Source organism: Drosophila suzukii, chromosome X (genome assembly GCF_043229965.1).
Source record: "Drosophila suzukii chromosome X, CBGP_Dsuzu_IsoJpt1.0, whole genome shotgun sequence".
NCBI classification, from domain to species: domain Eukaryota; kingdom Metazoa; phylum Arthropoda; class Insecta; order Diptera; family Drosophilidae; genus Drosophila; species Drosophila suzukii.
In genome coordinates, this window is record NC_092084.1 from 18,855,075 (window position 1) to 18,869,198 (window position 14,124).

The 14,124-nt window shown below is 40.1% G+C and overlaps 5 protein-coding genes across 7 annotated transcripts in view; 1 reads left to right on the plus strand and 4 right to left on the minus strand.

The window, feature by feature from the left end:
- The window catches only part of goe (gone early), a 33,620-nt gene that overhangs the window by 10,773 nt on the left and 8,723 nt on the right, over positions 1-14,124 (plus strand). For 2 of the 3 annotated variants that reach the window (XM_017068648.4, XM_017068649.4), the window contains exons 3-4: positions 217-567; positions 640-798. In XM_017068648.4, the coding sequence (XP_016924137.2) occupies positions 217-567; positions 640-798 (510 nt within the window). The remainder of the gene's footprint in view (positions 1-216; positions 568-639; positions 799-14,124) is intronic. The other variant, XM_017068650.4, reaches the window with a different exon arrangement.
- On the minus strand, positions 1,434-3,040 carry Twdlalpha (Tweedlealpha). Its single transcript, XM_017068274.4, has 3 exons — positions 2,893-3,040; positions 1,953-2,814; positions 1,434-1,878 (listed from the first exon to the last, which is right to left on the minus strand). Exons 1-3 carry the CDS (start codon positions 2,905-2,907, stop codon positions 1,553-1,555), a joined length of 1,203 nt encoding a protein of 400 aa, XP_016923763.2. The 5' UTR covers positions 2,908-3,040; the 3' UTR covers positions 1,434-1,552.
- Positions 3,603-5,477, minus strand: LOC136117270 (serine/threonine-protein phosphatase 2A 56 kDa regulatory subunit alpha isoform). The gene is made up of 5 exons (XM_070997836.1): positions 5,201-5,477; positions 4,955-5,145; positions 4,555-4,888; positions 3,932-4,161; positions 3,603-3,867 (listed from the first exon to the last, which is right to left on the minus strand). The coding sequence occupies exons 1-5, from the start codon at positions 5,390-5,392 to the stop codon at positions 3,726-3,728; spliced, it is 1,089 nt and encodes a 362-aa protein (XP_070853937.1). The 5' UTR covers positions 5,393-5,477; the 3' UTR covers positions 3,603-3,725.
- Positions 7,278-8,319, minus strand: TwdlZ (TweedleZ). The gene has a single exon (XM_017068276.4). The coding sequence runs from the start codon at positions 8,317-8,319 to the stop codon at positions 7,669-7,671; it is 651 nt and encodes a 216-aa protein (XP_016923765.4). The 3' UTR covers positions 7,278-7,668.
- TwdlY (TweedleY) lies at positions 10,615-11,679 on the minus strand. Its single transcript, XM_017068654.4, has one exon. The coding sequence runs from the start codon at positions 11,552-11,554 to the stop codon at positions 10,793-10,795; it is 762 nt and encodes a 253-aa protein (XP_016924143.2). The 5' UTR covers positions 11,555-11,679; the 3' UTR covers positions 10,615-10,792.

Here is a 14,124-nt window from a genome sequence, read left to right on the forward strand (position 1 = left end):
AAGTATGCAGTGAATAAAAGTTTGTCTTCTTTCTGAATGAATTCACTGCACTTGTGAGTTAAAAATATACTGTTGCATACTTTTGGACAGGAGAATTTATAAGTTGTTTCAAATCGCCAGTGATTTTTGCTGACCCCTCTAAAATATATTGTCGAGTTCCATCCTCATTTCATTAACACTCATGTCTTCCATATCCTTGGCTTTGCCCGATGATAGCCTTGCTGCTTCCAGGCCGACGATCCTTCGACGCGCTGATGAGCCTGTCGCGCAAGCGGCGCATCCTGTACGTGACCACCGCCTGCCTGTGCGCCCTGCTCCTGCTGATCATCATCCTGCTGCTGGCCTTCTGGCCGGAGGTGCCCTTCTACCTGCGGGCGCCGCTCTGCCTGGAGAAGGAGTGCGTGGAGAGCAGCCGGCAGCTGCTCCTCTGGGCCAACACCTCGAAGAGTCCCTGCCACGAGACGTACGAGTGGGCATGCGGCAACTTTGCCAGCGACTACGCCAACCACGACTACTTTGTGATCAAACGCGGCGAGTGGAACTACGAGACTTACAATGAGTATCAGGGTGAGCTGAGCTTTATATCCCTCCCCACTCTGCGGTTTCCTTATTAATTTATATATATCTATCTCTTCGCAGAACTCAATGAACTGAATCGCTTTATTTCAATGCTGCCCAATTCGCAAGAGGGTTCTGTGGAGACCACGGTCACCAGTCTATATCGCAGCTGCCGCGAGACCGATGTCCTGGACAAGAGCCAGTCGGATCTGCTCCTGAAACGAGCCATCAACGGAGTGTGTGAGTTCTAGGACTGATTAGCTTTAATATTAAATGTGGCTCCTAGTCAGGTTGATATTTCATCTTATTCCTTTTGCAATTTAGTTTTCTTAGCAATGTTGAATCTTAGTTTTCGTCTATAGAATTTATTTTCTATGGTTCTGACAGTAAATACATTTCTCACATATACCAGTTTTGTATTTTCCTTGAACTTGTCTATAAAGATGTGACATACTTTTAGGCTGGCCAAATTGACCAACAGCTAGAGAACTTTTCTTAAGATTTATAAAAGCTTTTTGGCCCTCAACTTGGTTTTGTTATTTAGAGAGTTAAGTTTCCAAAATATAAGAGCGGTTTCATATGATTGTATTTTGTTGAAATTCCATTTTGTGAAGATTAGGGATCATTATTCCTTTTTCAAGCCCAAAAGCATAATATGATTAATATGCCAAAATGTCGTTTGTCCAATATTGCATTAAAGTCAAGCCTGTCTTATACTTGATGAAGATTAATGCAATTCAAGAAAAGCCATTGCTTTTGATTAAAGTTACTGGGTTAATAGACATTTTATGTTCTGACGTTGCTTCAATAGATTATCTGCTATCATTATTTTTTGTAATTCAAGTTCACCTCCCTCCACTAATTAAATCTCTACATTTATTTATATTCTTCTATGTCGTTAAAAATTTATTTATGCTTTCAAAAAAAAAAAAACCATTGACTATTGCATCACTGTACAGTTAAATTGTTGCTATGCATCCACGCGAGTGATCATCTATTTGCCATTGGGTGGCAGATAGGTGGCACTCTGGGCGTTCTTGAGGATGGTGCCGCCGGAGATGGATCCTCCGGTGATGCCGCCAGAGATTCCGCCAGTGCTGCCGCCCGAGGTCGAGGTGTAACTGCCACCAGTGGAGCCAGAGCCGCCGGAGACGTACTGAGAGCTGCCGCCAGCGGAGCCAGTGCCTCCGGAAACGAATTGAGAGCTGCCAGTGCTGGCGGCACCAATAGCACCACCATCCAAGATGCCAACCACCGACTGAGCGGGGGCCACTCCGCCGTCCTGGTGCTCCGAGGTTCCCTCGATCCTGTCGTATTCGGCTGCAGGCGAAGGATAGGACGGATTAGTTTTGAAAAATCCCCAAATCAAAAGACTCATCTTGTGGAACACTCACCCTGAATCTGCTGCTGGGCATGAGAAGCCTCCGCATCGGTCTTGTACTTGATGAAGAAGACCTCCGGCTTGCTGGGCACCGTGGGTGCGGGCGTGGCGATATCGTTGACCTCCAGCTGGTTGTCCTTCTTGCTGAGCACATAGATGACGGTCTTCTCCTCCTTGGGAGCATATTCGGCGGACAGCCTGACATTGGCATTGCTCGAAGATGGGGCCTTGATGAACACCACACGGTAGTTCTTCTGCGGGCGTCCAATCACCAGATGCTTGGAACGCTCCAGATTCTCATGCTCTTCGGGAGCGGCGACGGTGAAGAACTGCTTGTGGATGATGGGCTCCTGGAAGCCACGCTGGACCTCCTGCTCCTGCTGCTGCTGGTAGGTGGGTGCCTGGTAGCCGGCCAGAACGCCGAATCCAATGTTGGGCGAGGGTCCGAAACCGGTGAAGGAGCTGCCGCCACCATAGTTGGAGGCACCGCCATTCGAGTAGGAGGCTCCTTGTCCACCAGTCGAGTAGGAGGCTCCTTGTCCTCCAGTCGAGTAGGTGGCTCCTTGTCCACCAGTGGAGTAGGTGGCTCCTTGTCCGCCAGAGGAGTAGGTGGCTCCATGTCCACCACCAGTGGAGTAGCTTCCTCCACTACCACCACCATAGTGGCTGACAGCCTGGGGTGCAGAGGAACTGCCCACCAGGGAACCCACGCTGGCGGTCTGGAAGGCACCCAGCGGTCCATAGGATGCCACAGAGGAGTGACTGGGAGCAGTCAGGAAGCCGCCAGAGGAACCACCGCTGGAACCGGAGACTCCACTTCCATAGTTGTAGCCCTGGGGCTTGGCCTGGCTAAGAGCCACCAGAGTGCAAAGGGTCTAAAAAAAAACACAAACACAAAAAAAAATTGTATAATCCTCTGGTTAATCCAGCTGTTAATCCTCCTGTTAACTTACCACAAATAGACGCATGTTGAGTGGTTTTCAGTTGTTGGCTTAATGATGCTTCCCCTAGATGATTTGTGGCCTTTTATACCCCGAATATTGGTTCCTCCGCTTCTTACTATTTTTCTATAATTTTTTTCTCTTCGCCGGTTTAATTAATTGCTCAATTATTTGACTATGCCGAACCTCTGACATTTGACTTGTGAGTCTGACCCTCTCTTTCGCACCTCCAGCACGCCGTCTCTTTCACGCTTCCTTTAATGTGACCTGTTGTCCATCGATGCTCGTTTTGTTTCTTTTCGGGGCGATCATAAATCATAGACAATCTTATATATATTCGCCGGTCGTCGACGAAGTTCATCGCAGGTGGATCAATATCAATATCAATATCGATTTCAATTCCAAAGCCCCAAACACACGAAATTCGGTTGCATTTTTTCCGTTTTGTCGCATTGTTTCGCGATTATCAACCCTCCATTTTCAAAAGTTGTATGCAAAATTTTGCATAAAATCCTCGATTGATTGATGGATCTTTTGCGGTTTATCAAGTGTGGCTTAGTGTAGGAACGTGTTTATGACTTAATTTGATCAGCATTGAAAAGACAAGCGCGATTGTGACTGTTGGAGGGGTATTTTTCTTGTGCTATAGCGTATTGATTAGTCAAGGATTTGATTTTGTAGAGATTTGTGCCTTATACTTATATCTATTTGGTTACCATAAATGGAACAGTTCGTTTAAATCAGCAGAAGAGTAATCGCGATCAACATGCGAACGTAATATAATACATTTATTAAAATAGCTTTTGCTCTAACAAAGAAATTTAAGTTTTCATATTTTCTAAATTTCAGTCAATAACCAATTCCTTTAAATGGTCGACCAATCCTGAATTAAGATCTATGTCGACCGAAAGGCATTGGGAGCGATTGGATTGCATTTCCATCACCTTGTTCCATCGCTCTTCGCGCTCGAGCTCTAAAGCTTTTTCCCTAAAAAAAAGAAAGAATTCGAAATTGCTTTATGTGTTATTAATTATTGCGGTGTAAAACGCACTTTTCGCGCTCTGACTTGAAGTTTTTGTTTAGCTCGTTGAACAGCTTCTCGTTCATCTTCAGGAACAACTTGGTAATGCTATAGACAAGATCCCTTACTTCATCACTCCAGTGCTCCTTGCTGACTTGATACAGGGTCGGAAACATGACGGGCAAGATGACCTCATTGTTGGATATAATGTGTGCTACGATATTCTGATGGCTCCACATACGAAGAGCCCTCTCAGCTACCTAAATTGTTGGGAATGACAAGTATTACTTTAAGCCATCTATATAAAATAAGCTGGTCTCCAAGAACCACTCAATTAGAAAATCTTTATGGATTTTTGGATCTAAATATAACATTTTCAGATCGTAAAATATTATATTATACTATGTGTTTTGAAATATTACAAAATATCATATTTAGAACCACTCAATTAGAAGATCTTTATGGCTTCCTGGGTCCAAATATAACCTTTTCAGATCATAAACTATTATATTATACTAAGTATTTTGGAATCAATTATCACAAACTGAGGATCCTTTTTTATATTTTTTGCGTAATGTTCTGATAGGTTCCTATCAAAAACAAATTACTGAAGATTTCTATATGAAAAGGTACCAACTACCGGTTAATCTTACCGACATATGAGGACTCGCCAAGCATTTTGCAATCCGGCGGAACATCGGAAGCTGGATTTGCTCAAACTCTTCCTTACCAATCTTTTCCATAATTTTGTAGATCTCGTCCAGGAACATCATCTCTTTCTCGGAGGATACCATGGGCCAGATTTTAAGCAGGCCATTGATATAATCTCCCATAACTTTTGAGTTCCCATGGAGCAAAAGTAAAGTGCACTTCATCATAGGAATAAAGTATGTTATTAGGGATTGGGCTTTGTGCAGTGGTACAATGATCTTGATCAGCAAGTTTTTTTGTTCGTCGTTCGGTAGATCATTACATTTACGAAATACTCTGATGGTCAAACAAAAACAATCAATTAGAGAATCAAGTTAGATAAATGTTCCTTGATAAACATACTCGTTAAGAAATTCCATTAGCTCCGTCATTCCATTGATGTTTTCCGTTTCGTGAATGAATCTGTAGAATACGTTGTTGATCTCATGTCGTATATAAGGCCGCAATGGGTCAAACTTAAAGTAGATGCGACGCAAGAGAATCTTTGTAAATTCGCGCTCTCCCGCGTCCTTTGAGTCCAAGCTTTCCAATAGCTATTAGAACCCATTAAAAAGTGTTCAGTTCTAAAGATCTATGTACATTTCTCACCTTCACGATAATCATTTGATCAATTTCTCGCTTCTCGATCATATCGTAGTCCGTACATTCCAGAAAGCGAGAGAAGAGCTCAAAGGTTAGCTGCCGTTTGGCCAAATCCTCCTGATCCTTGGATACAATATCTATATCGAGTTTCTCTTTGGGCGGAGAATCGGGATTGACGATCGCAAGGGAATCACTCATTTTGGCGATTTTAAAAAATATATTTTTTTTCCTTTCAGTAGCAGTATTATGTGTTCGTTGACTGGTGATTGATTGATGGTTGATGGTAATGGAATGGGTAGATTGATCCCAGACAAACCAGAAATAAATATATCTCTGCTAATGTTGTACTTGTAATTTTCAATAAATAATAATAATACAAATATTTCAGGTCAAATGCATTATATCATTATGTCATTGTATTATAATTATATATTGTCTTATAAGTTATATTGTATAACATCTAAAAGCTTAACATTCATTTGCATTGCTTTCATTTTCCTTCACAAATTCTCTTTCTTTCGCTTTTACAACCTGTTAAAGCCCATCTAACATGTGTTCACATTTCGAATTATGGCTTTAACTATGTATCTTGATTGATGGAAGCAATTTGTTTGCTGTCTTTGCTGGTCAAACAAATGCCTCGAAGAATCTTTGGGTTATTTTTTTGTTCGTTTCTTTTCTTTTCGCCGGTGATTTTTCTTGGTTTTTTATTTTTTTGATTTTTTTTGCTTAGTTCTTAGAACAGAACTTGCTTCCGCCATAGGATTTTAGTTTGACGTATTAAGCCATTGTTAACAAGAGCTTAATTATGTTTGAGGAATTAAAGAGCTTCACTAAGAGCATTATTATTTTGGAGCCACAGGCGCAGTAATTTATTGGCATTGATTTCATATTGTGCTGAAGTGTATAAATTCCGTATACTCTTGCTTACAAAAATGTATTTATTTATTTATAAATTTAAATCCAATATTATGCATTTGATAAAACGCTCATTTTTGATTGGTTTTCTTTTTTCTAGCCACATAAAACTAGTTGGTCTGCTTTTGTTGCAATGGCATTTCAATTATTGTTGGGCTTCATTTAAAATTTCCGCTTTGATCTTCGGAGTTTTGACAAATCTTTGTTAGCCCATAAATTATATCATTAGTTTTGGATACGTTGGCGGCATTGCAAACAAAGCGACGAAAAGGATTTAAATTGACCCAACAAAAAAAAAACGAAACAGGAAATACCCTAGGCACTTATATTATTTTAATATTTATTTATTGACGAGCTGCATAATTTTATTACATTTATTGGCAGCGTTTAGTGTGTGTTTTCTTTGATTTTTAAACACCCAACAAAGGGTATCCGTAAATATGCATAGATTGCGTTGTGTCACGGTCTATTTTTAGTTAAGACGGCTAAAAGCAGAAATTCCATAACCACAAATCGTCGGCCAAGTGTTTCATCGGTTTTGTTGATGAAAAATTTCAATATAATTGCCATAATTTGAATGCGTTTTGGGCAGGGCCGTTGTAGGGTCATTGTTTGTGTTTGCTCTTTTGGCCAAAAAGCAATGTGTGATTTATTTATATATTTTGGCCACCTTGGAATGATAAATACTCGAGAGATAAAGAGAGAAAAAAAGGTGTGGAAAGGCTTAGCCGAAGACTTAGAATCTCACTTTTTAGTTTCGAATTTTCGCCTCGACCTTGGTTTGCAAAATTTTTGAAGATTAATTGCTGCCAAATTGTTGCTGCTGCCAATCAAAAAAAGGTCGCCCAGTTGATGCCCAAAAATGGCTTAAGAAATCCCATTAATTAAATGCAAATGCAAATAAATCCAAAAGAAGATTAACTAGCCGAGCCATAGAGGAGACACATCATAAAAAAACTGCATTGCCGTTTTGCGGTTTCTTTATTCGGTTGCGACTTGCAAAATTTATGCAGATTGTTCGTTTTTCGATTTTGGCAAACTATCAATTTTAGACGAAATTTCAAAGCCCCTGAAATTCAGAAAATATTCATATATATTTTGTAGATATACATTTATAAAAATTTTGTTTCTTAAATGTTACATTGTTTTTTACTTATATTTTAAAATATTTATTTGTTATATAGTTTGCAAAACTTTAAAATTCGTCTGTATTGCCACAGGGTCAAAGCACTTTTGCCAATATCTTTATATACAAAACGCAAATCAGATAAAAAAGTTGGCAAAAATTATACAGTAAAGACCAAAAAAAAAAAGAAAACCATTTTTTATTTACGCGTTCGCCAGGTTTTTGTGATAAATTCGCTCGTGGAAATGACTGATCAATTATATGCAAATAGCGTGGAATATTCAACGAGTTTCGGATATAATCTCCGTTTCAGTAGGATCGTTCAACTGGCGCCAAGATTGTGGAGGTGGGTCTATCGTAGTGATATCCCGGCGATTGGTAAGCAGTTTGGTAAGCGGCTTGGTAAGGGGGTGCGAATATATTCGGCGTTTCAGTAGGATCGTTCAACTGGCGCCAAGATTGTGGAGGTGGGTCTATCGTAGTGATATCCCGGCAATTGGTAAGCAGTTTGGTAAGCGGCTTGGTAAGGGGGTGCTGCTGGATTTTGAGAACTGCTCAGGGACCCAATCACCGATTTAACGGGTGCCACATAGGGCGCAGAGATTTCGGTATTTCCGCCCAGTTGATCGTACTGCTCTTGGATTTCCCTTTGGGCAGCGGCAGCCTCATCGTTGGTCTTGTACTTGATGAAGAAAACATCTGGCTTCTGTTCGGCTTGGGGTTTCGGCTGAGGCTCCGCAATATCAGTGGCCTCCAGTTCCTGTTGTTTCCGGGTCAGAACATAGATCACGGTTCGTTCCTCCTGGGGCGCCAGCTCCGCCGTATATTTCACTTGATCACTGTTTCCCGCAGGAGCTCGTATGAAAATCACTCGGTAGTTCCTCCGCGGCTGTCCTATGACCAAATGCTTCGTCTTTGGCTCCAAATCCTCGGGATCTTCGGCTGGTGAAATACTATAGAATTGTTTGGTTATAATGGGTTCCATGGCTGCATTTGCTGGTGGTGGTAGATAGGAACGCGATCCTTGAGCTACCGCAAGACTTATCAGAGAAAGTGAAAACCACACCAGTGAGTTCAACATTTCGCGAATTTTGGAAGACAACTGATTTGGGTTTTCCATCACAGCTTCACTTTTAAACAGATCTACTTAGATCGCACAGTCCGATTGGAACAGAAATTTGAGAAAATTAGCCTTTTCACATATTTTTCCAACCGCAAATCGCTTTATTAAAATCTGCCAAAACAAAAGACTTGAGCAACAAACTTGCGTTGGGTCAAAAAATTAATTGTGCGTGAAAATGCGGGAACAGCTTTTTATGCTGTCCAGGGTCTTTAAATTTCAAATTCAACATCTATACAAAGCATGTTCAAGTTTTTTAGATATATTGTAGGAACTACACATATATTCAAAAAATGAAATATTTAATACAGAACTATAATAATAGTTTTGATATATAAGCTTTATTTTTGCAGTTTACATTTGAATTGAATGTAATGTATAATTTACCTAAACAGAAAAATCTATTTACCCAAAATTTTAGAAATTAAAAAATTATTTACAATGTGAGTTTACTAAATGAACAAATTTTTTCTAAAATTAAAAAAAGTCTAACTTTAAAATTTCAATATTCAGGGAGAATATTTTTGAGTGTAATTTTCCATAAAGGTAACTCAATATTTTAAAAGTTTACAAACAGTTTTTCCCCATTCGTTCTTTTAGCCACCAAGTTCAAGGCCCAATGGCCTTGAAAAATCACTAGAAAACTCGATTACCCTTAAAAAATCCCCCAACTTGGTTTAAAAACAATTAATTAAGGTTTGATGATCCCGCTGCCCCGATTTGCTTCGGTTTTGACATACCTTTTCGTTATGCTCTTCTCACATCCCACCGATTTGCAGGTCCATTTATCATTTACCATCAGGTGGGGCTTGCATTTTGATTATGGTTTGCTTTTAGCCATAGCTTTTTGGGTGGGGATACGAGAAGAAGTGCTGCTAATCGCAGCATCCAACGCCCTCACCATTTGACTAATGATCTTGGCCAACTCTCGCCCTCTGTTACCATCTGCATCTTTCGGCCAATTCCGAATCCAAATCCGTTGTCAGTTATACTTGGTTATTTGTATTTGGTTCGCAGCCTCGTCGCTGATTAGTAGATTAATTTGGGCTCTTTTTCTCGTTTTTGGCTTGGTTGTTGTCAGCAAGAGACAATTAAAATATCAACAATGGCCGGCTATATCTCGGTATATATGTCTATATATGTATATATGTATATTGGCAACTGGTCCGTCCATCGGATTTGCATAAATTGACGCGTAATTCCCACACTTTCATGTCGCATTTAAGCAAAATGGTACAGCTAATTTGATTTATGCTCGCTTTTATTAAGAAAAATTGTTTGGCCATACAAGGTGCATAGATAAGTTGGTTAGTTGGTTGGTTGGAGGCCTATGAAGATGTAACAAGTGGGCCTTATTCGGGTCACTTCTACGAGACTTTTTTGGGAGAGGTCAACAGATAATGGGGCGCCAAGGAGTGGGAGGTCAGAAGATTAATTGTTTTAATATTCATTCATCGCGCAACAGGCTGGATAAAATATTTATGAAATATATCTCTGCATATTTTGCAATCCAAAACTGCTTTGTCTTTTTTTCTAACACATTTTTCTAATTACTTCAATTAAATGTCAATTAATATTAATGCTAATGGCAATAAAGGAGCGATTACTTCCCTGATGTCCAAATTGATTTGCACTTGGTCGTTTTATTTCCTCGGTTCAATTTCACGATTTTTTTGGAGTATCTTGGGATGCCATTAGCTGCGATTGAACATTAATCAATCGATCTTTGGCCCCAGTTTATGCAGCGTTAGTTTAATGGCCCCATCAAAAATAAAAAAAAGAAACAGAAAATAGAAAAAAGTCCACTATTTAATTAAATTTGATGAGCTTATTTTGATTTCTCACTTCATTTACGCTAATTTCTGTTGGAAATTTTGACGGCAGCTTTTAGCTTCGATTTGGTTTCGGATTTGGACATATTGAAATGTGTCTGCTGATTTGAATATCGGGGAAAACAAAGCCGAAATGTTTCTTTCTGCCTCGATTTATTTTTGACTTTGACTTTGATTTGGTTTTCGATTTGGATTTTAATTTAATTGCGCCGATCAGACATTTCAATTTATTTATACGATTTTTATTAATTTTTTAAATGGCTGACCTTTGTTTTTTAAATATATTGAGCTTGTGAAACGAGAAATATGGGATGCATAAAATTGGGCAATCATATAAGAAGCAGTGGAACTTAATGAAAGTTAGGGAACCTTATCACACTTGGCCACCAAAAGTACTTTGGAAGTATAAACACATTGCTTGATATTTTGGTTTTAATATAAGCATTTTTTATTAACAACAGTTCGATAACATATATAACAAGAAAAAAATAGAAAAAAAAAATATAGAGTGATTTCTTAAAAATACGCAACACAACGGGGTTCGGGTGATGATTTGGGTGATCTGGTTGATGCGGTGGTGCAGTGCAGCAGGTGGTAATCCTCTAGTGCTTCAGCAGACTGGGCAGGTACTGGGCATTGGGCGAAACAGCAGCCGGACGGTTGGCGATCTGGCGGTAGTTGTAGCTGCCATCGGGATTGAGGCCATCCAGACTGCCGATCACCGAGGTGATGGGAGCGTTGTTATCCTCCTGGTACTCGTTGGTGCCGCCCAGCTTGTCGTACTGTCCCTGGATCTCCTGCTGGGCCTGCTTGGCCTCGTCGTCGGTCTTGTACTTGATGAAGAACACCTCCGGCTTGCTGGGCTGTGTGGGCGCTGGGGTGGCAATGTCACTGGCATCCACATCGTTATCCTTCTTGCTCAGCACATAGATGACGGTCTTCTCCTCCTGTGGAGCAAACTCGGCCGAGTACTTCACATTGGCATTATCACCGGCTGGTGCCTTGATGAACACCACACGGTAGTTCTTCTGCGGACGTCCCAATACCAGATGCTTCACCTTGCCATCGTTGCTGTGATCCTCGGGTGCGGAAACCAAATAGAATTTCTTGTTGATGATCGGTGCCTGGGTGGTGCTGGCGGGGGGCAGGTACTTGTCACCACCGCGATGTGACTGGAGGCTGACCAGGCCATTGGTGGGGCCACCGATGAGGCCCACATTGCCACCGGGAGAAGAGCCACCGCCGCCGCCGCCGCCGCCGCCGAGGAAGAGATCCGCACTAGGCTGTTCGTAGCCATATTGAGGACGGGCCTGGGTGGAGGCCACCAGGATCAGGCAGCACACGAGCACTTGTTGGAGGAACATGGTATATGTATGGTATATATATATTCCCTGTTTCTGTTTTGGTAATCCTTGGTGGTTTCTGGGATGTGCTGGATGCTGGATACTGGATGCTTCGTTGACGATCTGCTGCGAGGCAATGATTGCATTTTGGGCCGCTCCACTTGTCTTAAATATGCTCCGATTGTCCAATGGGCCATCCGCCTCAGTCGGCTTTATGCAAATGCAAATGCCGCATATAACCACCAAAAGCAACACTCTCGATTATCAGCTTCTCTGGGCCTATGAAGTCTATACTACACTATGCCATATACCATATCAATGTCTCTGTCTTGCTGTCTTGCGATCTGACCTAAAATTTATTCAAATTAGAACGAACGCAGCCGAAAACCATGGCTCACATTCGACATTGAACTTGACACTGGTTGACGATCGACTGGGCATTCACGATGGATTAGCAAATATCTAAATATACTACTACAGGTCTTCATAGCCAGCCATCATAGGTCTGCAAAAACCATTGAATGGGCTGGGGCCTAGCGAATCTCATTAAACGGCACCTCATCATCGCTGGCAGCATCAATCTTGGCCAGAAACACGTTTGCTGGGTTTTCTGTTTGTCGTTTTTTTTTTATTTTAATCACATCTGTCATTAGTTCGGGCCTACTTGCCCCTCAATTAATTTGCAAATATCTATAACAGTTGGTTTGATCAATGATTATTTAAGGCCTAAAATTATAACTACTTTGACTTTAATCAGAGGTTTCTTATAGTTTTGGAAAATTCTTCCCAACTTTGGTATTTAAAAGTAAAAAATGTAACAAGGACTGAGTAAAATAGTAATCCACTAATTTCCCTAATTTATGTAATTATATATATAAATTCTTTAATAGTTTTTTTTAGGAATAATAACCCAGGTATATATTTTTTGTAGTTATTTAATTTAAACTTACGCCTGTTTCCCTCTTTTCTCTTATTAAATATTTTGTTCATAAGAAGTGTTCAATAATTACTTTTTTAAGGCTTTTTATGTAGTACAGGTATTTTTTAGTTACTAAACTAAAACCTAAACGCTTTTCTGGTATTTATTGTTATATTCATTATGAGTTTTTATTAATTACATGTGTGGTCCTAGCGGATTATAAATTATAAAATGATGTAGTTTAATCCTTTTTGGTTGTTATAACTTTAAGTAAACCATTTTTTTAGTTAGTTACCCAGCATTTTAAGTTTAACTTTTTCCTTTTAGGTTGTTTCCACCCTTTTCTAGTACTAAAAAAGTTTTTCATATAAAGTTTATATTAATCAGTTCTTTAGCACATTATATCATTGTAAATTATTTCTTTAATTAACAGGTGTTGTCTGGGTTTCTGCTAATTTAATAAAAGTAAACCTGTAGAAATATAGGTTTAGCTTCTTAAGACTTCAATAAAATGTATAAATGTATAATGTATAACTAAACAATTGTTATATCTGCATAAGTGTTATTTAAACAAAGAAATGATATTTTCCTAAAAAGAGTCGAATTCAATTTCCGCTGCCCAAAAAGCTGAGGCCATTATCGCTTCGATTAGCCTCCTTGTTCGCTTGCCGGAATTTCCCATCGATTTCGGCTGGTATTTCGCTATGTTTGTCACCATAAATGGTGACCCCAACGCAAAATCGATCGGTGGTGACTCAGACCATAAGCCTGGACTCGAACCCACGTTCACCTGGCGCTTCGCCTTGGAGGTCGCATAAATATGACCAAAATAAACGCATAAAACATAATTTGCACTCATCGAGCGCATTTGAATAACGCCTTTGAATGGATTTATGGCCCCGACGATTGATGACAGAACATAAACGCATAAAACTGATTGACAATCAGGTGGCACCACAATGGTGGCAATTGGAATGGGTCCAAGTAATGCATATTCTAACAGTTTTCGATTTCGACTAGACTAATTTAGCCATTAGCCGATCAGCGATCACAGATCACAGATCACAGATCGCATATCGCCTGTGGATTATGGAAAACCGAACAAAATGATAATTATCAATTAGGCATTCCATATTTATAACCACCTGCGATCGCTCGCTGTGCTGGAAATTTATGTAACATTTTATTGATGATGACAGTAATAGAAATCGAATCGAGGGACAAATCTCTGAACTCCAATCATTCGATCTCAATCTTCTTTGGACCTCGGCTCTTTGCGGCTACCGTCCGTCGCGGCGTTTTATTTAGTAGGTGTGATTATCTTTATGCTAAAGATCTGGCCGCCGCCCATTGATATGCAGATCGGAACGCTAGATCTCCGAGAAAGATACGGAGATAGTATCGCATACTCTCTGTTTTTCTTATTTTTTTCCTCCTCCTCGCCTCTCTGTAATTGATAATAAATTTGTTTTTTGGGGCGTGCCCATTTGCCGTAATAGTATGGTATAGCTAATTTTTTTTTTTATTTAATACCCTTTGGTATTTTAATACGACTTGCATTTGCCTAAATGACGACCTTGGGGGACTGGTGCTTGCATAGGTATGCCGATAGCGATAGCTATTCCGATTTTAATTCCAATACCGAGTTGAGTTTCTTTTAAGTCGCTAATTT

Bases quoted from the DNA above. Each gene is read 5' to 3' on its own strand.
- Twdlalpha (XM_017068274.4), bottom strand. The intron at 1,879-1,952 runs GTGAGTGTTCCA...CTTCGCCTGCAG, and splicing joins TGCCCAGCAGCAGATTCAGG to CCGAATACGACAGGATCGAG.
- LOC136117270 (XM_070997836.1), bottom strand. From the start codon at position 5,392: ATGAGTGATTCCCTTGCGATCGTCAATCCCGATTCTCCGCCCAAAGAG. The intron at 5,146-5,200 runs GTGAGAAATGTA...GGGTTCTAATAG, and splicing joins ATCAAATGATTATCGTGAAG to CTATTGGAAAGCTTGGACTC. The intron at 4,162-4,554 runs GTAAGATTAACC...CCAACAATTTAG, and splicing joins TGGCGAGTCCTCATATGTCG to GTAGCTGAGAGGGCTCTTCG.
- TwdlZ (XM_017068276.4), bottom strand. From the start codon at position 8,319: ATGTTGAACTCACTGGTGTGGTTTTCACTTTCTCTGATAAGTCTTGCG.
- TwdlY (XM_017068654.4), bottom strand. From the start codon at position 11,554: ATGTTCCTCCAACAAGTGCTCGTGTGCTGCCTGATCCTGGTGGCCTCC.